The 27,068-nt window shown below is 47.5% G+C and overlaps 1 protein-coding gene across 1 annotated transcript in view; it reads left to right on the plus strand.

Moving 5' to 3' along the window:
- LOC148145920 (microtubule-actin cross-linking factor 1, isoforms 6/7-like) overlaps positions 1–27,068 on the plus strand; it is a 165,616-nt gene that overhangs the window by 101,204 nt on the left and 37,344 nt on the right. Inside the window, exons 9-14 of the mRNA XM_087999756.1 lie at positions 6,856–7,044; positions 17,892–18,003; positions 20,513–20,679; positions 23,069–23,231; positions 24,792–24,946; positions 25,267–25,341. Coding sequence (XP_087855882.1) covers positions 6,856–7,044; positions 17,892–18,003; positions 20,513–20,679; positions 23,069–23,231; positions 24,792–24,946; positions 25,267–25,341 — 861 coding nt within the window. The remainder of the gene's footprint in view (positions 1–6,855; positions 7,045–17,891; positions 18,004–20,512; positions 20,680–23,068; positions 23,232–24,791; positions 24,947–25,266; positions 25,342–27,068) is intronic.

The raw sequence follows: 27,068 nt of genomic DNA on the forward strand, positions 1-27,068 counted from the left end.
CCTCTGTTCCATGACACTCCTTAAGGCCCTACCATTCACTGTGAAATTCCTACCTTGATTTGACTTTCCAAAATGCAAGACCACACACTTATCCATACTAAACTCCATAAACTCCCCAGCTGGTCAAGGTCTTGCTGCAATTTCTGATAACCTTCCTCACTGTCCACAATGCTGCCTAGTTTAGAGTCAACAGCAAATTAATGAATGCCTTGGACATTCTCATCCAAATCATTGATATAGGTAACAAACAGCAATGGACCCAACACTGACCCCTGAGGTACTCCACTACTCACAAGCCTCCAGTCTGACAAGCATCCTTCCACTATTACCCTCTGCGTCCTACCATCAAACCAATTGGGTATCCAATTTGCCAGCTCACCCTGGATTCCATAAGGTCTAACCTTCAAGAGCTACCTGCCTTGTGGAACCTTAAAAGGCCTGACTGAAATTCAGCACTAGGTCTACCGCCCCACCCTCATCAATCTTCCTGGTCACTTTATCAAAGAACTCTAACAACTTTGTGAGGCATTTAATATGATTATGACTGATTTCATCTCAGCCTCAACTCCACTAACCTGCCCACTCTCCATAACCCTCAAACACACCACTGTTGAAAATCACCTCAGACACTGAGGCAGTCTGTGTTCAAATGCAACAAGGTCTGGACAATATCCAGGCTTGGGCTGACAAATGACAAGTAATGTTCACACCACTCAAATGCCAGGCTATGACCATCACCAATAAGAGACATCTCCCCTTGACATTCAATGGTGTCACCATCACTGAATTCCCTACTACCAACATCTTTGGGGTTACATTGGCCAGAAGCTCAACTGGACTCACCACATAAATATAAGAGAAAATTATTGCAGTTCCTCGAGTCTATACTGAAAACAATAAAATCACAGCAGGTCAGGCAGCATCCATGCAGAGAGATCAAGCTAGTGTTTCGAGTCTAGATGACCCTTCATTCGAAAGTCATCCATTCCCAAAATGACATCTTGCTGTCTTTCCATGGATGCTGCCTGACTTGCTGTGACTTTCATCATTTTTTGTTTTCACTACATAAAGATAGAGTAGGTCAGAGGCTGGGAATACTACAGCAAATAATTCACCTCCTGACTCCCCAAAGCCTGTCCATCATCTCCAAGGCACAAGTCAGGAATGTGATGGAATACTGTTGGGTGTGTCTTGCTGGAAAAGCACAGCAGGTCAGGCAGCATCTGAAGAGCAGGAGAATCAGAGCCCTTTATCAGATGGAATACTCCCCATTTGCCCTGGATGGGGGCAGCTCCAACAACACTCAAGCTTGACACCATCCAGGACAAAGCAGCCACTTGATTGGCACCACATCCACAAGCATCCCCTCCCTCCACCACCGACACTCAGTAGCATCAGTGCGTACTATCTACAAGATGCACTGCAGAAATTTACCAAAGACCCTCAGACAGCACCTTCCAAACCCAGAACCACTTCCATCTGGAAAGACAATAGCAGCAGAACACCACCCCCTGCAGGCTCCCCTCCACTGCCCACCCTATCTTGGAAATATATTGCTGGTCCTTCACTGTCACCGGGTCAGAATCCTGGAATTCCCTCACTAAGGGACATTGTGGGTCTACCTACAGCACATGGACCGCAGCGGTTCAAGAAAACAGCTCACCCCAACCTTCTCAAGGGGCAATTAGGGACGGGCAATGAATATGACCCAGCCAGTGACACTCATGTCCCTCAAGTGGAAAAAAAAGGTTGGGATCCAAGGACCAAACCCAGTGGCACTACACTAGTTAAACCCTGCTAACCAAAGTAACCCTACTAACCAGACTAACCCTGCTAACTAAATCCTGCTAACCAGACCCATTTATCTTGACTTGCTGCTTTCTGTTGGTTAATAAATTATACTTAGCTCAAATTTGTTAAGTATGTCCAGGATATCTTTCTCAATCAATTTGGAGATGGTCCAAATTGAAGAGATGGGGCAAAACCTGACCACCAGTTGGGAAATAAAGCAGACAAATGACTGAGGTGTTAATGGGGATGCACTTTGGGACCAGTGACCATACTTCTTTTAGTTTTAAAATAGTTACAGAAAAGGATAAGTCCAGCCCACAAGTTAAAGTTCTAAATTGCAGCAAGGTCAATTTTAATGGTCTTAGTCAGGAACTTTCAAAAGTTGATCGGTGGAGGCTGTTTTCGGGTAAAGGGACATCTAGCAAGTGGAAGGGTTTAAAAAGTGAGATAATGAGAGTTCAGGGACAGCATGTTCCTGTTAGTGTGAAGGACAAAATTGGCAAGAGTAGGGAACTCCGGATGACTAGAAACATTGAGGTTCTGGTCAAGAAAAATTAGGAGGTATATGTCAGATATAGATAGCTGGGATCAAGTGACTCCCTCAGTATATTGGGCATGTAACAGCACACTTGGGAGCATAGGCTGTCAGGGAAGGATGTCGAGGAAATGTGGAACTTTTTCAAGGAACAGATACGACGTGTCCTTGATATGTATGTACCTGTCAGGCAGGAAAGAAATGGTCGTGTGAGGGAACCTTGGTTGATGAGGGAGGTTGAATGTCTTGTAAAGAGGAAGAAGGAGGCTTACATAAGGTTGAGGAAACAGGGTTCAGACAGAGCAGTGGAGGGATACAGGATAGCCAGAAGGGACCTGAAGAAAGGGATTAGGAGAGCTAAGAGGGGGCATGAAAAATCTTTGGCGGGTAGGATCAAGGATAACCCAAAGGCATTTTATGCGTATGTGAGAAACATGAGAATGATGAGAACGAGGGTAGGTCCGATCAAGGACAGTAGTGGGAGACTGTGTATTGAGTCGGAAGAGATAGGAGAGGTCTTGAATGAGTACATTTCTTCAGTATTTACAAACGAGAGGGACTGTATTGTTGAAGAGGAGAGTGTGAAACGGACTGGTAAGCTAGAGGAGATACTTGTTAGGAAGGAAGATGTGTTGGGCATTTTGAACAACTTAAGGATAGACAAGTCCCCCAGGCCTGACGGGATATATCCTAGGATTATGTGGGAAGCAAGAGAGGAAATTGCAGAGCCGTTGGCAATGATCTTTTCGTCTTCACTGTCAACGGGGGTGGTACCAGGGGACTGGAGAGTGGCGGATGTTGTGCCCCTGTTCAAAAAAGGGAATAGGGATAACCCCGGGAATTACAGGCCAGTTAGTCTTACTTCGGTCGTAGGCAAAGTAATGGAAAGGGTACTGAGGGATAGGATTTATGAGTATCTGGAAAGGCACTGCTTGATTAGGGACAGCCAGCACAGATTTGTGAGGGGTAGGTCTTGCCTTACAAGTCTATTGAATTCTTTGAGGAGGTGACCAAGCATGTGGATGAGGGTAGAGCAGTGGATGTAGTATACATGGATTTTAGAAAGGCATTTGATAAGTTTCCCATAGTAGGCTTATGCGGACAGTCAGGAGGCATGGGATAATGGGAAATTTGGCCAGTTGGATAGAAAACTGGCTAACCGGTCGAAGTCAGAGAGTGGTGGTAAATGGTAAATATTCAGCCTGGAGCCCAGTTACAAGTGGAGTTCCGCAGTGATCAGTTCTGGGTCCTCTGCTGTTTGTAATTTTTATTAATGACTTAGAAGAGGGAGTCGAAGGGTGGGTCAGTAAATTTGCGGACGATACGAAGATTGGTGGAGTTGTGGATAGTGAGGAGGGCTGTTGTCGGCTGCAAAGGGACTTGGATATGATGCAGAGCTGGGCTGAGGAGTGGCAGATGGAGTTCAACCCTGTCAAGTGTGAGGTTGTCCATTTTGGAAGGACAAATAAGAATGTGGAATACAGGGTTAACGGTAGGGTTCTTAGTAAGATGGAAGAGCAGAGGGATCTTGGAGTCTATGTTCATAGATCTTTGAAAGTTGCCACTCAGGTGGATGGGCTGGAAACGTGTTGCTGGAAAAGCGCAGCAGGTCAGGCAGCATCCAGGGAACAGGAGAATCGACGTTTCAGGCATAAGCCCTTCTTCAGGAATCCACTCAGGTGGATACAGCTTGTAAGAAGGCCTGTGGTGTATTAGCGTTCCTTAGCAGAGGGATTGAATTCAAGAGTCGTGAGGTGATGTTGCAGCTGTACAGGACCTAGGTAAGGCCACATTTGGAGTACTGTGTGCAGTTCTGGTCGCCTCACTTTAGGAAAGATGTGGAAGCTTTGGAGAGGGTGCAGAGAAGATTTACCAGAATGTTGCCTGGAATGGAGAATAGGTCGTACGAGGATAGGTTGAGAGTGCTAGGCCTTTTCTCATTGGAACGGTGAAGGATGAGGAGTGACTTGATAGAGGTTTATAAGATGATCAGAGGAATAGATAGAGTAGACAGAAACCTTTTCCCCGGGTACAACAGAGTGTTACAAGGGGACATAAATTTAAGGTGAAGGGTGGAAGGTATAGGGGAGATGTCAGGGGTAGGTTCTTTACCCAGAGAGTGGTGGGGACATGGAATGCACTGCCTGTGGGAGTGGTAGAGTCAGAATCATTGGTGACCTTTAAGCAGCAATTGGATAGGTACATGGATAGGTGCTTAAGCTAGGACAAATGTTCGGCACAACATCGTGGGCCGAATGGCCTGTTCTGTGCTGTATTGTTCTATGTTCTATGTTCTACTTCAGATGGAAATCAGGAGGGCAAAAAGGGAACATCACGTAGTTTTGGCAGATAAGGTAAAGGAGAATGCAGAGAGTTTCTACAAGTATGTTAAGGGCACAAGAGTAATGAGGGAGAGAATAGGGCCCCTTAAAGATCAATGAGGCAGTCTATGAGTGAAGTCACAGGAGATAGGTAAGAGCCTAAATGAATATTTCTCATCAGTGTGCTACAAGGATTGGTGCTAGATTCATTGTTGTTCATCATTTGTACAATGACTTGGATGAGAATGTAGGAGGAATGGTTAGTAAGTTTGGGGACGACACTGAAATTGGTGGTGTAGTGGACAGGTTGTCTAAGAATACAACATCTTGATCAACTGGGCCAAGGAATGATGGATGGAGTTTAATTCAGATAAATGCAAGGTGTTGCATTTTGGTAGGGCAAGCTGGAGCAGGTCTTACACAGTTCATGGCAGGGCTCTGGGGAATGGTGTTGAACAAGGTGTATGGCATCACAGGGAGACAGGCTGATGAAGCAGGCATTTGCCTTCATTGGTCAGAGGGCTGAGTACAAGACATTGATTTGGACTCCTGCATACAATTCTGGTCACCCTGCTACATGAAGGATATTATTAAACTGGAAAGCAAGGATGTTCTTGAATGGGCTGGGACTTTTATTGAGGTGACTTTACAGAGGTTTATGATTAGATTCCCTAGTGTGGAAACAGGCCCTTCGACCCAACCAGTCTACACTGACCCTCTGAAGAGTAACCCCCCCAGTCCCATTTCCCTCTGACTAATGCACCTAACACTATGGGCAATTTAGCCTGGCCAATTCACCTGGCCTGCACATCTTTGGACTGTGGGAGGAAACCCACGCAGACACGGGGAGAATGTGCAAGCTCCACACAGACAGTCACCTGAGGCTGGGATCAAACCTGGGACCCTAGTGCTGTGAGGCAGCAGTGCTAACCACTGAGCTACTGTGCTGCCCGTTTACAAAAATCACGAGGAGCATGGATAGCTGAATTACCAAGGTCTTTTCTCCATGGTAAAGGTAGTCAAAAACTAGACGGAATAGGTTTAAGGGGAGGAAAGATTTAAAAGGGATCTGAGTGGCAACGTTTACACACAGAGGGTGGTGTGTGTATGGAGTGAGCTGCCAGAGGAAGTGGTGTAGGCTAGTACAATTAGAACATTTAAAAGTCATTTGGACAGGTACATGAATTGGAAAGGTTTAGAGGGATATGGGCCAAATGCAGACAAATCCGACTAGTTGAGTTGAGGAAACCTGGTCAGCATGGACACGTTGAACCGAAGGGTCTGTTTCTGTGCTGTATGACTAAGCAAACCCAAGCACTTAACTAAGTGAAGTAATTTCGAAGGGTTACTTTGTGAAACAATGTTTGAAAGTTCACAATGGTCATCTGGTGATCCCTTTTATAAAACATCCAGGTATCTCCACAGAACTTGAAATTCTTTATTCTTTCATTTGTTGTTGGCGTCGCTGTTTGAGCTGTCAGTTACTGCCCTTCACTAATTACCCTTGAACTGGTGGCCTGATTGGGCATTTCAGGGGGCAGTTAAAAATCAAACACATTGCTGTCGATATGGAGTCATATGTACACCAGACTGGACAATGATAGAAACATAGGAGTAGGCCATTCAGCCTACTAAGTCTGCCCTGGCTGTGATGGAGCCAGCGTAGGCCAGCACAGTGGCTCAGTGGTTAGCACTGCGGCCTCACAGCACCAGGGACCCAGGTTCAATTCCAACCTTGGGCAACACTCTGCGTGGAGTTTGCACATTCTCCCCATGTCTGTGTGGGTTTCCTCCCACAGTCCAAAGCTGTCAGGTTAGGGTGGATTGACCATGGGAAATGCAGAGATAAAGGGTAAGGGTAGTCTGTTATTTGAAGGGTCAGTATGGATTTGAGGGGCTGAATGGCCTGCTTCCACATTGTAGGGACTCGATGATTCGGACATTCAGTGTGATCCTGGCTGGTTGAACATTTCAATATCTTTGGTCACCTTCACAGAGACCAGATTTATCTTCCAGGTTTATTAATTAATGTTAACTTCAATGTTTTGTTTTTGTTGGATTTGAAAACAAATTTTTGAAAGCAAAGGGCTTTGAATTAATTGTCTCGTGATCATCACATTACACCACAATCCCACCCCCCTCATTTTATCACAATTCCATTTTCCAACAGTTTGTTAAATCTCGTGTGTGTCTCTGGTTGAGTTGCAGGTCAGGAGCGGGGCCAGTTGCCAGGGAGATCGAGTGGAAGCAGCAATGTTGTCCCTTCATTTGGAGCAACAGGATTTGCAGCATCTACAGGAATGGCTGGAGGAAACAGCTGAGTCACTGAGTCGGAGAGACCAGGAGGCTTTCTCCGAAAATATTGGGCAGCTGGAGGAGCTGCTAACCGAGCACTCAGTGAGGACACCCCTCACCCCCATTAACACAGCACTCAGTGAGGACACCCCCCACCCACATTAACCCAGCACTCAGTGAGGACACCCCCCACCCCCATTAACCCAGCACTCAGTGAGGACACCCCCCACCCCCATTAACCCAGCACTCAGTGAGGACACCTCCCCCCCATTAACCCAGCACTCAGTGAGGACATCCCCCACCCCCATTAATCCAGCACTCAGTGAGGACACCCCCCCCCCATTAACCCAGCACTCAGTGAGGACACCCCCCACCACCATTAACCCAGCACTCAGTGAGGACACCCCCCACCCCCATTAATCCAGCACTCAGTGAGGACACCCCCCCCCCTCCATTAACCCAGCACTCAGTGAGGACACCCCCCACCCCCATTAACCCAGCACTCAGTGAGGACACCCCCCACCCCCATTAACCCAGCACTCAGTGAGGACCCCACCCCCCCCATTAACCCAGCACTCAGTGAGGACACCGACTCTCCCCCCCCCCACCCCCACCACCATTAACCCAGCACTCAGTGAGGACACCCCCTACCCCCATTAATCCAGCACTCAGTGAGGACAACCCCCCCCCCCATTAACCCAGCACTCAGTGAGGACCCCACCCCCCATTAACCCAGCACTCAGTGAGGACCCTACCCCCAATTAACCCAGCACTCAGTGAGGACACCCCTCCCCCCCTCCCCCCACTAACCCAGCACTCAGTGAGGACAGCCCCCACCCCCATTAACTCAACACTCAGTGAGGACACCCTCCCTCCCCCCACCCCCATTAACCCTGCACTCAGTGAGGACACCCCCCCTCCCCCCCACCCCCATTAACCAAGCACTCAGTGAGGACATCCCCCCCCCCCCATTAACCCAGCACTCAGTGAGGACACCCCCCCCATTAACGCAGCACTCAGGGAGGACACCCCCCCCCCATTAACGCAGCACGCAGTGAGGACAACCCCCCCCATTAACCCAGCACTCAGTGAGGACACCACCCTCCCCCCCACCCCCATTAACCCAGCACTCAGTGAGGACACCCCCCCCCCATTAACCCAGCACTCAGTGAGGACCCCACCCCCCATTAACCCAGCACTCAGTGAGGACACCCCCCCCCCACCCCCATTAACCCAGCACTCAGTGAGGACACGCCCCCTCCCCCCCACCCCCATTAACCCAGCACTCAGTGAGGACACCCCCCCCCCCCCCATTAACCCAGCACTCAGTGAGGACACCCCCCCCTACCCCCCACCCCCATTAACCCAGCACTCAGTGAGGACACCCCTCTCCCCCCCACCCCACATTAACCCAGCACTCAGTGAGGACACCCCCCCCCATTAACCCAGCACTCAGTGAGGACACCCCCACCCCATTAACCCAGCACTCAGTGAGGACCCCACCCCCCATTAACCCAGCACTCAGTGGGGACACCCCCACCCCATTAACCCAGCACTCAGTGAGGACCCCACCCCCCATTAACCCAGCACTCAGTGAGGACACCCCCACCCCATTAACCCAGCACTCAGTGAGGACACTACCCATTAACCCAGCACTCAGTGAGGACACCCCCCCATTAACCCAGCACTCAGTGAGGACACCCCCCCATTAACCCAGCACTCAGTGAGGACACCCCCCCCCATTAACCCAGCACTCAGTGAGGACCCCACCCCCCATTAACCCAGCACTCAGTGAGGACACCCCCCCTCCCCCCACCCCCATTAACCCAGCACTCAGTGAGGACACCCCCCACCCCATTAACCCAGCACTCAGTGAGGACACCCCCCCTCCCCCCACCCCCATTAACCCAGCACTCAGTGAGGACACCCCTCTCCCCCCCACCCCCCATTAACCCAGCACTCAGTGAGGACACCCCCCCCATTAACCCAGCACTGAGTGAAGACACCCCCCCTATCCCCCACCCCATTAACCCAGCACTCAGTGAGGACACCCCCCACCCATTAACCCAGCACTCAGTGAGGACACCCCCCCTCCCCCCCACCCCCATTAACCCAGCACTCAGTGAGGACCCCCCCCCCATTAACCCAGCACTCAGCGAGGACACCCCCCCTATCCCCCACCCCATTAACCCAGCACTCAGTGAGGACACCTCAGCACTCAGTGAGGACACCCCCCTCCCCCCCCCCCCCATTAACCCAGCACTCAGCGAGGACACCCCCCCTATCCCCCACCCCATTAACCCAGCACTTAGTGAGAACACCCCCCCCATTTACCCCGCAGTCAGTGAGTACACCCCCCCCCAATAACCCAGCACTCAGTGAGGACCTCCCCCCCCATTAACCCAGCACTCAGTGAGGACCCCACCCCCCATTAACCCAGCACTCAGTGAGGACACCCCTCCTCCCCCTCCCCCCATTAACCCAGCACTCAGTGAGGACACCCCCCCACCCCCATTAACCCAACACTCAGTGAGGACACCCCCCCTCCCCCCACCCCCATTAACCCAGCACTCAGTGAGGACACCCCCCCTGCCCCCCACCCCCATTAACCAAGCACTCAGTGAGGACACCCCCCCCCCTCACCCCACCCCCATTAACCCAGCACTCAGTGAGGACACCCCCCCTCACCCCACCCCCATTAACCCAGCACTCAATGAGGACACCCCCCCTCCCCCCCACCCCCATTAACCCAGCACTCAGTGAGGACACCCCCCCATTAACCCAGCAGTCAGTGAGTACACCCCCCCTAACCCCCACCCCCATTAACCCAGCACTCAGTGAGGACACCCCCCCTACCCCCCACCCCATTAACCCAGCACTCAGTGAGGACACCCCCCCATTAACCCAGCACTCAGTGAGGACACCCCCCCATTAACCCAGCAGTCAGTGAGTACACCCCCCCTAACCCCCACCCCCATTAACCCAGCACTCAGTGAGGACACCCCCCCTACCCCCCACCCCATTAACCCAGCACTCAGTGAGGACACCCCCCCATTAACCCAGCACTCAGTGAGGACACCCCCCCCCCCCATTAACCCAGCACTCAGTGAGGACCTCCCCCCCCATTAACCCAGCACTCAGTGAGGACACCCCCCCCCCATTAACCCAGCACTCAGTGAGGACACCCCCCCTACCCCCCACCCCATTAACCCAGCACTCAGTGAGGACACCCCCCCATTAACCCAGCACTCAGTGAGGACACCCCCCCCCCCCCATTAACCCAGCACTCAGTGAGGACCTCCCCCCCCATTAACCCAGCACTCAGTGAGGACACCCCCCCCCATTAACCCAGCACTCAGTGAGGACATCCCCCCCCTATTAACCCAGCACTCAGTGAGGACACCCCCCACCACCATTAACCCAGCACTCAGTGAGGACACCCCCCCCATTAACCCAGCACTCAGTGAGGACATCCCCCCCCCCCCATTAACCCAGCACTCAGTGAGGACACCCCCCACCACCATTAACCCAGCACTCAGTGAGAACACCCCTCCTCCCCCTCCCCCCATTAACCCAGCACTCAGTGAGGACACCCCCCACCACCATTAACCCAGCACTCAGTGAGAACACCCCTCCTCCCCCTCCCCCCATTAACCCAACACTCAGTGAGGACACCCCCCCTCCCCCCACACCCATTAACCCAGCACTCAGTGAGGACACCCCCCCTCCCCCCCACCCCCATTAACCAAAAACTCAATGAGGACACCCTCCCCACCCCCATTAACCCAGCACTCAATGAGGACAACCCCCCCCACCCCATTAACCCAGCACTCAATGAGGACACCCCCCCCACCCCATTAACCCAGCAGTCAGTGAGGACCCCACCCCCCATTAACCCAGCACTCAGTGAGGTCACCCCCCTCCCCCCCCATCCCATTAACCCAGCACCCACTGAGGGCACATCCCCCTATTCAACATCATCAGCACCTGACACAGAACCCCATCACATGTTAGCTCCCCCAAACTGAGCTGCCTGCCTTAGTCAACACCTGATGGGGCTCCTGCACACTGAGCTTCGCCCACCCACCCCACTCCGTGTCAATACAGTCCCCGTGATGGAGTCCCCATGGGTGGGTGTGTGGGGGGGTGGGGGCAGGGTTGCGGGAGGAGCTTTGTGTGAAGCCCCACCTGCAGCATGGAGCCCCTTGCCCTGAGGAGATCTAACAACACAGTCCTCACCGTGGGCGGCACGGTGGCAGAGTGGTTAGCACTGCTGCCTCACAACGCCAGAGACCAGGGTTCAATTCCCGCCTCTGGCGACTCTCCGTGTGGAGTTTGCACATTCTCCCCGTGTTCTGCGTTTCCTCCGGGTGCTCCAGTTTCCTCCCACAGTCCAAAAATGTGCAGGTTAGGTGAATTGGCCAGGCTAAATTGCCCGTAGTGTTAGGTGAAGGGGTAAATGTAGGGGAATGGGTCTGGGTGGGTTGCGCTTTGGCGGGTCGGTGTGGGCTTGTTGGGCCGAAGGGCCTGTTTCCACACTGTAAGTAATCTAATAAAAAAAACGCCCTGTTCCACAGCACAATAGAACACAGAACAATACAGGGCAGTACAGGCCATTTGGCCCACGATGTTGTGCCAACCTGAGGTACCGACCTGAAGCCCATCTCACCTCCACTATTTCATCATCATTCATATATTTATCCAATGACCATTTAAATGCCCTTAAAGTTGGCGAGTCTACTATTGCTGCAGGCAGTGTGTCCCACGCCCCTACTACTCACTGAGTAAAGAAACTACCTCTGACATCTGCCCTATATCTATCACCCCTCAATTTAAAGCTATGTCACCTTGTGCTAGCCATCACCATCAAAGGAAAAGAGCTGTCACTGTCCACCCTGTCTAATCCTCTGATCATCTTATGTCTCTAGTGAATCACTTTTCAACCTTCTTCTCTCTAACTGAAATCCATATACACCACATCAATCGCTTTACCCTCATCTACCAGTTTGGTCACCTTCTCAAAGAACTCAATAAGGTTTGTGAGGCACGACCTACCCTTCACAAAACTGTGCTGACTAGTCCGAATCAACTTATTCATTTCTAGTTTATTATAAATCCTCTCTCTTATAATCCTTTCCAACACCTTACCCACAACCGAAATAAGGCTCACTGGACTATAATTCCCAGGATTGTCTCTACTCCCCGTCTTGAACAGGGGAACCACATTTGCTATCCTCCAGTCTTCTGGTACTATTCCTGTAGACAATGACGACATAAAGATCAAAGCCAAAGGCTCGGCAATCTCCTCCCTAGCTTCCCAGAGAATCCGAGGATAAATCCCATTTGCCATAGAGCCATAGAGATGTACAGCATGGAAACAGACCCTTCGGTCCAACCCATCCATGCCGACCAGATATTCCAACCCAATCTAGTCCCACCTGCCAGCACCCGGCCCATATCCCTCCAAACCCTTCCTATTCATATACCCATCCAAATGCCTCTTAAATGTTGCAATTGTACCAGCCTCCACCACATCCTCTGGCAGCTCATTCCATACACGTACCACCCTCTGCGTGAAAAAGTTGCCCCTTATGTCTCTTTTATATCTTTCCCCTCTCACCCTAAACCTATGCCCTCTAGTTCTGGACTCCCTGACCCCAGGGAAAAGACTTTGCCTATTTATCCTATTCATGCCCCTCATAATTTTGTAAACCTCTATAAGGTCACCCTTCAGCCTCCAACGCTCCAGGGAAAACAGCCCCAGCCTGTTCAGCCTCTCCCTGTAGCTCAGATCCTCCAACCCTGGCAAAATCCTTGTAAATCTTTTCTGAACCCTTTCAAGTTTCACAACATCTTTCTGATAGGAAGGAGACCAGAATTGCACGCAATATTCCAACAGTGGCCTAACCAATGTCCTGTATAGCCGCAACATGACCTCCCAACTCCTGTGCTCAATACTCTGACCAATAAACGAAAGCATACCAAACGCCTTCTTCACTATCCTATCTACCTGCGATTCCACTTTCAAGGAGCTGTGAACCTGCACTCCAAGATCTCTTTGTTCAGCAGCACTCCCTAGGACCTTACCATTAAGTGTATAAGTCCTGCTAAGATTTGCTTTCCCAAAATGCAGCACCTCGCATTTATCTGAATTAAACTCCATCTGCCACTTCTCAGTCCATTGGCCCATCTGGTCCAGATCCTGTTGTAATCTGAGGTAACCCTCTTCGCTGTCCACTACACCTCCAATTTTGGTGTCATCTGCAAACTTACTAACTGTACCTCTTATGCTCGCATCCAAATCATTTATGTAAATGACAAAAAGTAGAGGGCCCAGCACTGATCCTTGTGGCACTCCACTGGTCACAGGCCTCCAGTCTGAAAAACAACCCTCCATCACTACTGTCTGCCTTCTACTTTTGAGCCAGTTCTGTATCCAAGTGGCTAGTTCTCCCTGTATTCCATGAGATCTAACCTTGCTAATCAGTCTCCCATGGGGAACCTTTTCGAACACCTTACTGAAGTCCATATAGATCACATCTACTACTCTGCCCTCATCAATCTTCTTTGTTACTTCTTCAAAAAACTCAGTCAAGTTTATGTGACATGATTTCCCACACACAAAGCCATGTTGACTATCCCGAATCAGTCCTTGCCTTTCCAAATACATGTACATCCTGTCCCTCAGGATTCCTTCCAACAACTTGCCCACCGCCGACGTCAGGCTTACTGGTCTATAGTTCCCTGGCTTGTCTTTACCGCCCTTCTTAAACAGTGGCACCACATTTGCCAACCTCTAGTCTTCCGGCACCTCACCTGTGACTATCGATGATACAAATATCTCAGCAAGAGGCCCAGCAATCACTTCTCTAGCTTCCCACAGAGTTCTCGGGTGCACCTGATCAGGTCCTGGGGATTTATCCACCTTTAATTGTTTCAAGACATCCAGCACTTCCTCCTCTGTAATCTGGACATTTTGCAAGATGTCACCATCTATTTCCCTACAGTCTATATCTTCCATATCCTTTTCCACAGTAAATACTGATGTAAAATATTCATTTAGAATCTCCCCCATTTTCTGTGGCTCCACACAAAGGCCGCCTTGCTGATCTTTGAGGGGCCCTATTCTCTCCATAGTTACCCTTTTCTCCTTAATATATTTGTAAAAACCCTTCGGATTCTCCTTAACTGTATTTGCCAAATACAGTCATGTCCCCGTTTTGCCCTCCTGATTTCCCTCATAAGTATACTCCTACTGCCTTTATACTCTTCTAAGGATTCACTCGATCTATCCTGTCTATACCTGACATATGCTTCCTTCTTTTTCTTAACCAAACCCTCAATTCCTTTAGTCATCCAGCATTCCCTATACCTACCAGCCTTCCCTTTCACCCTGACAGGAATATACTTTCTCTGGATTCTCGTTATCTCATTTCTGAAGGCTTCCTATTTTCTAGCTGTCACTTTACCTGCAAACATCTGCCCCCCAATCAGCTTTCGAAAGTTCTTGCCTAATATCATCAAAATTGGCCTTTCGCCAATTTAGAACTTCAACTTTTAGATCTGGTCTATCCTTTTCCATCACTATTTTAAAACTTATAGAATTATGGTCGCTGGCCCCAAAGTGTTCCCCCACTGACACCTCAGTCACCTGCCCTGCCTTATTTCCCAAGAGTAGGTCAAGTTTTGCACCTTTGAAGAGAAAATGAGGTCTGCAGATGCTGGAGATCAGAGATGGAAATGTGTTGCTGGAGAAGCGCGGCAGGTCAGGCAGCATCTAGGGAACAGGAGAATCGACATTTCGGGCATTCCTGAAGAAGGGCTAATGCCCGAAACGTCGATTCTCCTGTTCCCTAGATGCTGCCTGACCTGCTGCGCTTCTCCAGCAACACATTTCCATCAAGTTTTGCACCTTCTCTAGTAGGTACATCCACATACTGAATCAGAAAATTGTCTTGTATGCACTTAAGAAATTCCTCTCTATCTAAATCTTTAACACTATGGCAGTCCCAGTCGATGTTTGGAAAGTTAAAATCCCCTACCACAACTACCCTATTGTAGGGGATTTTAATTTTCCAAACATTGACTGGGACTGCCATAGTGTTAAAGATTTAGATGGAGAGGAATTTGTTAAGTGTGTACAAGACAATTTTCTGATTCAGTATGTGGATGTACCTACTAGAGAAGGTGCAAAACTTGACCCCAGGTGACTTATCTATTTTTACAGAATTGCTAACACCTCCTCCTTATGGACTTCAATTCTGTCTAGTCTAATAGATGCATCTCAGTATTCTCCTCGAAAACATTGTCTTTTTCCTGTGTGCATACTGATGAAAAATATTCATTTAGCACTTCCCATATCTCCTCAGACTCCATGCAGAACTTCCCACTGCTGTCCTTGACTAGCCCTAATCTTACTCTAGTTTATTCCTGATATACCTAGAGAAAGCTTTCGGGCTTTCCTTGATCCTATCTGCCAATGACTTCTCATGTTCCCCCCCCAACTCCATACACAGCCTCTCCAATGCTCTGTACAATTTCAACCCCCAAGCAAGAAAGGACAAACCTCGATTTGCCACCTTAACTACTTGCTGCACCTGGATATTAACATTTTGTGCTTCATGCACAGGATCACTCAATGTCCTCCAAACTGCACTTTTTGTTTTGGTGTCTTGCTCCATTTAAATTGATTCTTCCAAAGAAATGAATGACTTCAGACTTTCCTACTTTGCATCTACCTGCAAGTTTTTGTTCACTCCTTCACTGATCTACATCCCCTTTGCAGATTCTTTGTGTCTTCATCACTATATTCCTTGCCACCTATTTAAGAATCCTCAGCAAGTTGGGATCCATTATTTCTCTGTAAATGATTCAATAACTATTACTATACATGTCGACAGTTTTTTAGGAATTCCTTCCTTTGTATGTTACCATCCTAATGTGGCCAATCACTCCTAAAGAAGAAATTGAAACACCCATCGATTGGTAAAACTAAGCCACAAGATTTCATGTCTTTAAATAAAAACAATTGTTGTAATTGTAAAGGAAAATTAAACACAGCATCACTGTAGTTCATAAAGACTTCTGTTATCTCAGTTCAGTATTTCCACATCCATGTCCCACCCTACCCTCACTACAGTTCCCTTATTTTACAACATTGTAAAGGATGATTCAATTGTCCTCTGGTACTTTATTTCTCTTTTGCACTCCAGCTATTACTGGAGTTGCATATTTCATGAAGATTTTATTAGCTTTTGGCTAAGAGATATTCCTTCTGAAGTCTTATGTTTCTCCCAGTCTGCTCCCACAGTTTCTGTACAACTCCCTCTAGAGTAACTGCTGTCTTCCACAAGGCTCTTTGGGAACCACTATAGGTTTCTCTGATCTCAAAGTAAAGAAAATGCCCAGCTGCTCTTTGATGAAGTCTACACTGAACTGCTCGATCGTGTGAGCAAAGACATACAGATGTTTGATACTTCTTAAGAAAACGAACCATCTCCTCAAGACTCCACCCTGAATAAGTATTTCTGTAGGTGATATGACAGGATTTGGGATGACTCAAACAAAACTGCAAACAAATTATTTTAAAACTTTCACAGCTCTCTGCTTCTTTAAGTCACATGAATAATTCCATCTCTAATGGATGACACTTCTCTTCCTCCAGACGACCTGGACATGCTTGGAGATGGAAATCTGTTCTTTCACTGTCAATTCTACCTTTGTAACACAGGCTATTTGTTAAATATAATCAACTCAGACTTGTTTGGTTTCTTCTGGCCACATCATGATTGTAACATATCAAGGAAGCAGTTCGTGTGAAACTACAGAGAGATGCAAATCTTTTGATTAGTTGAAGGTTTACGTAAAGGGTGCCGGTTGTCATGGTTGTGGAGATGTTCGCTGAGCTGGGAAGTTCATTTGCAGACATTTTTAACCCCTGTCTAGGTGACATCTTCAGGGCTTTGGAGCCTCCTGTGAAGCGCGGCTGTACTGAGTCTTCTGGAATTTATTTGGGTCTGTTTCTGCTGCTTTCGATTGTTTGTAGTAGTGACTGGTATACTGAGTCTAGGTCAATGTGCTTGTTGATTGAGTCCGTGGTTGAGTGCTATGCTTCTAGGAATTCTCTGGCTATTCTCTTTCTGGCTTGTGCTGTGATTATTGTGCTGTCCCACACGAATTTGTGGTCCCTGTCATCTGTGTGTATGACAATAGGAGCATCTGGTCATGGCATTTAGTGGCTAGTTGGTGTTCATGGAAGTGGACTGTTAGTTGTCTGCCTGTTTACCCTATATTGTGTTTTGTGCAGTCTTTGCATGGAATCCTGTAAATTACGTTAGTCGTGCACATGGTGGGTATCGGGTCCTTTTTCCCGGTGAGTTGTTGTCTGAGCATGGCTGTCAGTTTATGGGCTGTCATGAATGCGAGTGGTCGGGGAAGTCTGGCTGTTTTGATTAGTTTGTTATAACAAAAAGGTTTAATGATCCTAACATCAACAGAAATCGTCATTGAGTCATTTACAGAGGAAATTACAGATCCTAATTGACAATTTGAAAATGAATTTAAGTTCATCCCAATTTTCCAAACAGATGACTCCGGTTATCTCCACGTTATAACATTAACAGTTTTTTACCTATTCTTTGGGACGTGAGTGTTGTTGACTGTCTCTAGGTGCCCCTTGAGAAGGTGGGGGTGAGCTACCTTCTTGAACCTCTGCAGTCCACATGCTGTAGGTTGACCCACAAGGGCCTTAGAGAGGGAACTGCCCAGGATTTTGACCCAGCGACAATGAGGAATGATGAGTTTTGAAGGTGCTGACTAAGGATCTTTAGTGAAATTTCTCAAAAGTACAAGTAATATTCCAAAACATGTCACCATGAACTGAATGCTCCCCTGGGACCTGTTTCCAGCTTGCTGTTGGTGATAACCTGTCACTGATGCTGTTCTTGCAGGTTTTATTGGATGAATTGATGAGAAAGAAAACAGAAATCGAGAGAAAAAAGAAACCCACTTCCCACAATCTGGACGATCACAGTCAGGTTTTTCAACAGCTTTCCTCACCTGGTAAGGGTCCTGAGAAATGCCATATTCATTCATGATCAAGGCTGGGTTTCCAAGTTTCTAATTACTTCATTGGGATGTGTACATCACTGACAATATTAAATAATGTTTTCCTCACATCCCCTAAACCTCCTGTACCTCACCCTGAACCTGGGTCCCCTTGTGGCTGACCCTTTAATTAAGGGGAACAGCTGCTCCTTATCCAATCTGCACATGCCCCTCATAACCTTATGCACCTCAATCAGATCATTCCTCAGTCTGCTCTACTCAGAAACAACCCAAGCCTATCCAACCATTCCTCATAACTTAAATGCTCTCTCCTCACAAATCTCCTGCAGCATCCTGGTGAAGCTCCTCTGCACCCCCTCCAGTGTAATCAGATCCTTGCTGTAACATAGCATCTAGAACCGTTCACAGTATTCCAGCTGTGATCTCACCATAGTTCTATACAACTCCAACATGACTTCCCTACTTTATTAATCTATGCCTCCATTGATAAAGGAAAGTGTCCCATGTGACTTTTTCACCACCTGATTAACATGCCGTTCTGCCTTCAGAGATCTTTGTGCAAACACACCAAGGTTCCCTTGTTCAACAGAACTTCCTAGTGCCATGTCATTCATTGAATACTTTCTGATCAAATTACTTCTTCTAAAGAGTATCACCTCCCACGTTTCACATCTGCCACTTAGCTGCCCATTGACCACCCTGTTTATATCTTCTTGTAGCTCAAAACATCAACCTCATTTTAACCACCTGACCAATCTTTACGTAATCTGCAAATTTACTAATCCAACCCCCACGCAGCCAGCCATGTCATTTATATAAATAATGAATAACAGGTGACCCAGCACAGACTCCTGGACATCGGCTTCCAGCCACTAAAGCAGCCTACGGTAATCGCCCTCTGGCTCCTAACAACTGAGCCGATTGTGAATCCATTTTATCAATGACCCTGTATCCCAAGATTTGGAGATGCCGGTATTGGACTGGGGATGTAAAAGTTGAAAATCACACAACACCAGATTATAGTCCAACAGGTTTAATGGGAGGCACTAGCTTTCGGAGCGCTGCGCTCCTTCATCAGGTGGTTATGGAGAAGTGGATGGTGTCCTACAATCTTATTCTCCACAGCCACCTGATGAAGGAGCAGTGCTCCGAAAGCTAGTGCCTTCCATTAAACCTGATGGACTGTATCCCATGTGCATTTATCTACTTGATAAATTCCATGTGAGACCTTGTTAGAGGCTTTGCTGGAATTCATGTGAACTACATCAACTAACCTCATCTAGATACCTGGCCACCACTTCAGAAATCCATTCAGATTTGTTAAGTACGACCTCCCTCTGACAAAGCAGTCCTGACTATCACTGATCAAGCCTTCCCTCTCCAAGTGAAAATAGACGCTATACTTCAGAAGTTTATCCAACAGATGCTAACTGGTCTGTAGTTCTTTGGCTTATCTCTACAATCCTTCTTAAATATAGGAACCACCTTAACGTTCTCCAGTCTTCTGGCGCCTCCCCTGTGGACAGAGAGACATTAACAATACGGGTCAGTGTCCCTGTAATCTATCCCCTTGCCTCCCACAGCAGTCTGGGACACACTTCATCCAAACCTGATGATTTGTCCATTGTCATTTTCTTGGGTGAAGATGGATATAAAACATTGGTTCAACACTCTCCGAATGTCCTCTGGCTCCACCCACAGATTAGGAGAAAGTGAGGACTGCAGATGCTGGAAAAGCACAGCTGGTCAGGCAGCATCCAAGGAGCAGGAGAATTGACATTTTGGGCATTAGCCTTTCCTGATGAAGTGCTTATGCCCGAAACATCGATTCTCCTGCTCCTCAGATGCTGCCTGACCTGCCGTGCTTTTCCAGGACTACAGTCTCAACCCACTCACAGATGATCCTGCTAGTCCCTAATGGGCCCCACTCCACCCACATGATTACCCTCTGGTCCCTAATGGGCTCTACCCCACTCACACATTACCCTGCTGATCCCTAATGGGCCGTACTCTTGCCTGGTAATCCTTTTCCCATTGACATACTTACAGACTATCTTGGGATTTAGTCAGCCAGAGATTTCTCATATCCCCTTTTCCCTTTCCTAGTTATTTTCTTCAGCTTCACCCTGCGCGTTTTTTAATCCATGAATGCTTCTTCTGATTTATTCCCCTTGTACCTGCTAAAAGCCTCTCTTTTCCTTCTCATTTTATCCTGAATCTCTCTGGATAGCCATTGTTCTCTCGGCTTGTTACTCCTTCCCATCACCCTAGAGGGAACATGCTGGGCTGGTACTCTCTGTCAACAACACCATTACTCTGGGTTTCTCAGTGAATGCTCTGTTGACAGCACCACTCTGCTGTTGCCTTCCGTTCCCCCACCCATTCATATTCACTCAGGTGAGGAGGTCGTTGTGATTCTGTTCCATTGGAGGGGTGTTGGCGATGACACTTAACCTGCTCATGTTAAGGTGTGTTTTTGATGTGCTGTTCTGTTTTGTTCCAGGGGAGGGTCACTGTTGGACATCTCAACCCCACCTTCCTCAAAGCACTGACTCCTCAGATGCCAGGAGCCCTTTGGTTGCCCATCTCCTGGGAAAGTGGGAGCAGTTATGGACACGAGCATTAGACAGACAGACCCGACTACAAGAGAAAGTCCAGAGACTTTATGAGGTGAGTACAGTTTACCTTGAAGCGAGGTCCAAATACAGAGCACAAGGGGGCACACCATCCCTCACAATTGTTCAGTACTTGAGGAATACTTTGGCTGATTTGTGGCCAAGTTCCAAACAGCCGGATATTTTTTTTTTAAACTGCAAATTACTGCAGATGTTGGAACCTGGACTGAAACTAAAATGTGCTGTAGGTCTCAACGGGTCTGATAGCATCCATGGAGAGAGAACAAGCTAATGTTCTGAGTCTAGATGACTCCTCATCAGAGCTGGTGAAGTGTGGAGAAGCAATATTTATACTATATTTGGGGAGGTACAGTTGGAGTGCTGCGGGGTGGGGAAAGGGGGTAAATAATTCAGATTAAGTGATTGGAATATGAGAAAGACAGAACAATGGTGTGTCTAACTGCCAGACTGGAAAGAGCAGCCACTTCCACTGGGGTGGGAGTTGCAGGGTGAGGTGGTGACAGAGAATGTAATAAGTAAAACTAAAAGAAAGGGAAGGAGTGGGAGTGGGCTCACAATCTGAAATGTTTTAACTCAATATTAAATCCCGAAAGCTGTGAGCTGCCTAACCTGAAATGAGACACTGTTCCTCCAGTTCGTGCTGGGATTCACTGGAACACTGCAGCACACTGAGGACAGTGGTCATGTGAGCAGGACGCTGTGTTAAAATAACCAGCTAAGGGAAGGTCAGGGTCATGTTTGTGCACAGACCGGAGGTGGTCTACAAAGCGGTCACCCAGTCTGTGTTTGTTTTCTCTGATGTAGAGTCGGCCACATTGGGTGCAGTGGATATAATCCACAAGATCGGAGGGGGTCTGGGGAAATGCTGCTTGATCCGGAAAGGCTGCTTCAGCCCTTGGGTGGTGAGCAGGGAGGGGGGGGAAAGGGCAGGAGTTGCACCTTCTGCGGTTACATGGGAAGGTGCGGTGGGAAAGGGGCTGGAGTTGGTGGTTGATAAATGGAATAGGGTGTCCCAGAGGGAATGATCCCTCCGAAATGCAGCCGAGGGTCTGAGGGGAAGATGTGTTTGGTGGGGGCATTCTGCTGGAGTTGTCTGAAATGGTGGAGAATGATTCTTTGAATGTGGAGGCTGGTGGGATGGAGAGAGAAGACAAGGGGGACCTGATCATGCTGCTGTGCATGATGGGAAGGGGCAAGGGCGGAAGCACAGGTAATTGGTCAGATGCAGTCGAGGGAACTGTCAACCATAGTGGGCAGGAAACCATGGTCACGGAGAAGGAAGGCATGTCAGTAGCACTGTTCTGGAAGGTGGTAACATCCAAACAGATACAACGTTGCCAAAGAACTGGGAAAAGGGAATGGAATTCTTGAAGGATGTGGGATATGATGAGCTGTAGTGAAGATAGCTTTAGGAGTCAGTGGCTTTGCAGTGGACAGCTTAATCCCTGAAATGGAGGCTGACAGGTCAAGGAAAGGAAGGGAAGTATCAGAAATTGACAATGCAAAAGTTATAGAGGAATGGAAAGTGGAGGCAAAATGAATAAATGTGTCAAGATTCTAGGCAAGAGCATGAAGCAGCACCAAAGTAGTTGTTGATGTACAGAACCAAGAGTTGTGGGAAGGAGCCAGTGTAAGACTGGAACAAGGATTGTGTCACATTCCCCATAAAGAGGCAGGACATAATGGCCAAATGACCTCCTGCTGCTCCTATTTTCTATGTTTGTATCTGGGAACTTGAGGACATTTTATATCTGGGAGGACTACATGAATGAGCCAGCTGCTTTAGCTCAGGGTTTGGACTCAGGGGCTGCTAGAGTCACTCCACAGGATCAGTGCAGATCCTCAGATAGCATTTTCCAAGAGTTGGTCACTCCATAGGCAGCCACTGCTCAGTAACCAAGTTTCTGATTTATTCTTTATACTGAAGGAGGACATTGTGGAAGGCTCCTCCAAACAAGCAGTCTTGTAATCCGGTGAATGTTCACTGCAGCCTCTCTAAGGTAATAACGTCTTTCCTGAGAGAAGGAGACCAAATTGGCTCACAGTATTCCAGGCCTGGTCTAAGCAAGCTCCTGTACAATTGAAACAATACTCCATTCCTCCTGTACTGAAAGCCTCTTGCTATAAAAGCCAACATTCATTCATCTTTCTCATAACTTGTTGCACCTGCACGCTCACATTCAGTGACTTACCAATAAGGACACCTATGACTCTTAGCACATTTACACTTTCCAACCCCTCAATAGTTAGGAAATACTCTGACCTTCTGACCATGAGTGTGTTTAACCCATATCTGCTGACAGCAGATTTAAGGTGCTGAATGGTCCACTCTCGTTTGATTTTAATTGTTTTATGTATAAAAGAAATAAGAAAACAGATGAATAAATCAGTAAGGAGTCATTGATCTATGTTGCAATTTTCAGCTCCAAGCTCTGGAGACCTTCAGCTTTAACACATGGAGGAAGCAATACTTGCAGTGGATTAGCAGCAAGAAATTCCGAATGCTGGACATTTTCCGATATATTGACAAGGATCAAGATGGACGAATCAGTCAGCAGGAGTTTACACAGAGTGTTCTTGACTCCAGTGAGTTTACAATCTGGCTATTTCTATGTGTCACAGAAATATCAGTTCAAAAGTTTAAATCAGAATTAAATCAAAATTGTTCCAATACAGAAAGAGGCCATTCAGTCTGTGATGTCTGTACTGGCTCTCTGACCAATTTAATTATGTGCCAATCTCCTGCATTTTCCAAATAATTTTGTACGTTGATTCTAATCAAGTAATTATCCAATGTCCCTTTTGAATGCCTCAATTGATCCTGCCACCACCACCACATTTCCAAGCAGCATATTCCGAAGCTTTCTACCTCATCATTTTGCTTCTTTTGTAAATTACTTTAAGGCTGTGACCTCTAACTCTTAATCCTTTACATGTGGTGGTTGTGACTCTGACCAGGATGGGGTAGGGTGGCTGAGGGGAGTTGTTAATTTTATTGAATCCCTAAATGTGGAAACAGGCCATTCGGCCCAACAAGTTCGCACCAACCCTCCGAAGAGAATCCCACCCAGTCCCATTCCTCTAACCTATTACTCTACATTTCCCCTGACTAATGAACCTAACCTACACATCCCTGAACATTATGGGCAATTTAGTATGACCAATCCACCTGACCTGCACATCTCTGGACTGTGGGAGGAAACTGGAGCATCCGGAGGAAACCCACGCAGACACGGGGAGAATGTGCAAACTCCACACAGACAGTTGCCCGAGATGGGAATTGAACCCGGGTGCCTGGCACTGTGAGGTAGCAGCGCTAACCACTGAGCCACCGCGCCACCCTATTACTCCCAAAGTGTCAGTGCCTGATTGAATCCTCAGGCACTGAAGATCCTCAGTTCAGGTAGCCGGGCAGTTAGACCCAGGTCTTTGATTGAGTTGGCAGTAGAGTAGACTGAGACAGTGAGAGACAGAGCAAGTGAGAGGAATTTCTCTCACACCAGCTTTCTTTTAACTCCCAACAGCTTCCATGTCTGTGGCAAGACAGAAATTACAGTCCAGAACCTGTTGCTTGGCAGTGGCAGCATCGATCCTATAATTTCTTCCGAAACCTTGTTTGTTAAGACATTAAGGCCATAAATACAATTTTATCTTTTTTTTTAAAAGCTTCCTTTGATTTTCAGTCTTTTCATGTCCAAGACATCACATGATAAATGTTCCTGAAGTTGCATTTTATATTCCAGTTTCTCATAGTCCATATAGAAATATATAACAAGTGACATTACTATTATGACACCCCTCATTCTTGGCTCTGCTGCTTGGCAGTTTTGAACTTTCATTCTTATTAAGTATTCATTTATATTATCATTTAATCCTTAGGAATTATATTTTTCCCTGCGATCCATTGTAAATTCTCTGAAATTCACTCACCCACCCATCAGGTCCCAGATAGAAACTGTAATGGGGGTCCATGCTTGTGAGAAATTTGAACAATCTGACTAAGCTGAAAAGGAACAATGTGCAGGGTCACAGGAGGATAAGAGTTCGTAAGATGGACTGAATGGCTTTCTCCTGGGCTTTAACTGTTCTCTGGTTCTGTGGAAAGAAATGGCATGATCCTAAACATCTGTCCCTGCACTTGGCCAGAATTCCCCACGAGCTCCGTGGAGATGGAGGCAGTTGCTGCCATTTTTGACCTGAATGGTGATGGATTCATTGATTACTACGAGTTTGCTAATGCACTACACCCGAGCAGAGACCACCATCGGAGAACTGAGGATGAAGACAGGATTGAAGATGAGGTGAGAGACAATGTTCACTTTTCAGTATCTGCGACCTTTGAAACAGCAATAAGCCTTTTATTAGGCTGTCCTTTAGATTCCTTTCTACTGCCTTTTCTGGGATAGGCCTTTCCCTTAGGCCTCTCACTGAACATAAAAGCCTTCTTTATTCCCTTCCCAGAGCTCAACCATACTCACAGCCATCCCCACCAGCTCAGATGGTTGTGCCCTGGAGTCCTCCCGGAACTTCAATCCCAGGCCTTTCCCTGACTACAGCCTGTCTCTCTCTCTCTCTCTCTCAGTATGCTCCATTATTCAGTGCTGAGTCATCTGTCTTGCAGGTTTGCCGCCAGGTTGCTGAATGTAACTGTGCCCCGCGATTCCAGGTGGAACAGATCAGTGCAAACAGATACCGGGTAGGTACTGCTTTCTCCTGGCTCTGTGTACCATTTTATATTGTTTATGAGCTGATTGTAATACTCAACAAATCAGGTCCCAGAGTGAGAATGGGATTAATAGAGGTGAAGAGATTCTTCACAAGTGAAGATTGAGGGTAGGTGGGAATGTGGATTTGCAGTGATGATCAAACCAGTGATGATCATGTTGAATGGAACAGCAGGGGTTGAGGGGATGAATGGTCAACTCCTGGTTTATTGTTCATTCATTTATAAGTTTTATTTTTTCTTATTGTTTATGATAGTGGTCAGGCACAGAATCTTCACAAGAGGCTCTACTTCACCAAAATAACAAATTTATTGGGCAAAAAGGGTGAAAGTAAAACTATGGGCTGATTCTTACATTAAATTTTGGCAAATTTAATTTAATTTGGCTATTACGAGGGGGCATAGCTTTAAATTAAGGGGTGGTAGGTATAGGACAGATGTTAGGGGTAGGTTCTTTACTCAGCGAGTCGTGAGTTCATGGAATGCCCTGCTAGTAGCAGTGGTGGACTCTCCCTCTTTATGGGCATTTAAGCGGGCATTGGATAGACATATGGAGGATAGAGGACTAGTGTAGGTCAGGTGGGCTTGGGTCGGCGCAACATCGAGGGCCGAAGGGCCTGTACTGCGCTGTATTCTTCTATGTTCTATGTTCTATGTTCTAAAGTGCAAGTTGAGTTGAGTTTCTCAGAGGATTTTCACTATGAGTTCAAGTAGTTCCAGTACATTTTCTTGCTGTATCCGATCAAACTCACCTCGAACTCTCTCCTCCCCGTGTCCCCAAAAGGTCATACAGTTTACCTGTCCGTAGCCACATCCAGTTATAGACAGCCTCTTCGTCAGCAATACTCTGTCCCAATGCCAACCAGATACTGGTACATGTGTAGGTAGACATACAGAAGGCACATATAGAGATATTTGGGCATGATCTAATTGTCATTACAGAAACTGGGCAGCAATAGGCAATAGACAGTAGGTGCAGGAGTAGGCCATTCAGCTCTTCGAGCCTGCACCACCATTCAATATGATCATGGCTGATCATTCCTAATCAGTATCCTGTTCCTGCCTTATCTCCATAACCCTTGATTCCACTATCTTTGAGAGCTCTATCCAACTCTTTCTTAAATGAATCCAGAGACTGGGCCTCCACTGCCCTCTGGGGCAGAGCATTCCACACAGCCACCACTCTCTGGGTGAAGAAGTTTCTCCTCATCTCTGTCCTAAATGGTCTACCCCGTATTTTTAAGCTGTGTCCTCTGGTTCGGGACTCACCCATCAGCGGAAACATGTTTCCTGTCTCCAGAGTGTCCAATCCTTTCATAATCTTATACGTCTCAATCAGATCCCCTCTCAGTCTTCTAAACTCAAAGGTATACAAGCCCAGTCGCTTCAGTCTTTCAGTGTAAGGTAATCCCGCCATTCCAGGAATTGACCTCGTGAACCTATGCTGCACTCCCTCAATAGCCAGAATGTCTTTCCTCAAATTTGGAGACCAGAACTGCACACAGTATTCCAGGTGTGGTCTCACCAGGGCCCTGTACAGCTGCAGAAGCACCTCTTTGCTTCTATACTCAATCCCTCTTGTTATGAAGGCCAGCATGCTATTAGCCTTCTTCACTACCTGCTATACCTGTATGCTTGCCTTCATTGACTGGTGTACAAAAACACCCAGATCTCTCTGTACTGCCCCTTTATCTAAATTC

This window comes from Chiloscyllium plagiosum, unplaced genomic scaffold, assembly GCF_037043375.1.
Source record: "Chiloscyllium plagiosum isolate Xiang-an unplaced genomic scaffold, Cpla_swu_hap1 HiC_scaffold_23, whole genome shotgun sequence".
In the NCBI taxonomy this organism is placed as follows: Eukaryota; Metazoa; Chordata; class Chondrichthyes; order Orectolobiformes; family Hemiscylliidae; genus Chiloscyllium; species Chiloscyllium plagiosum.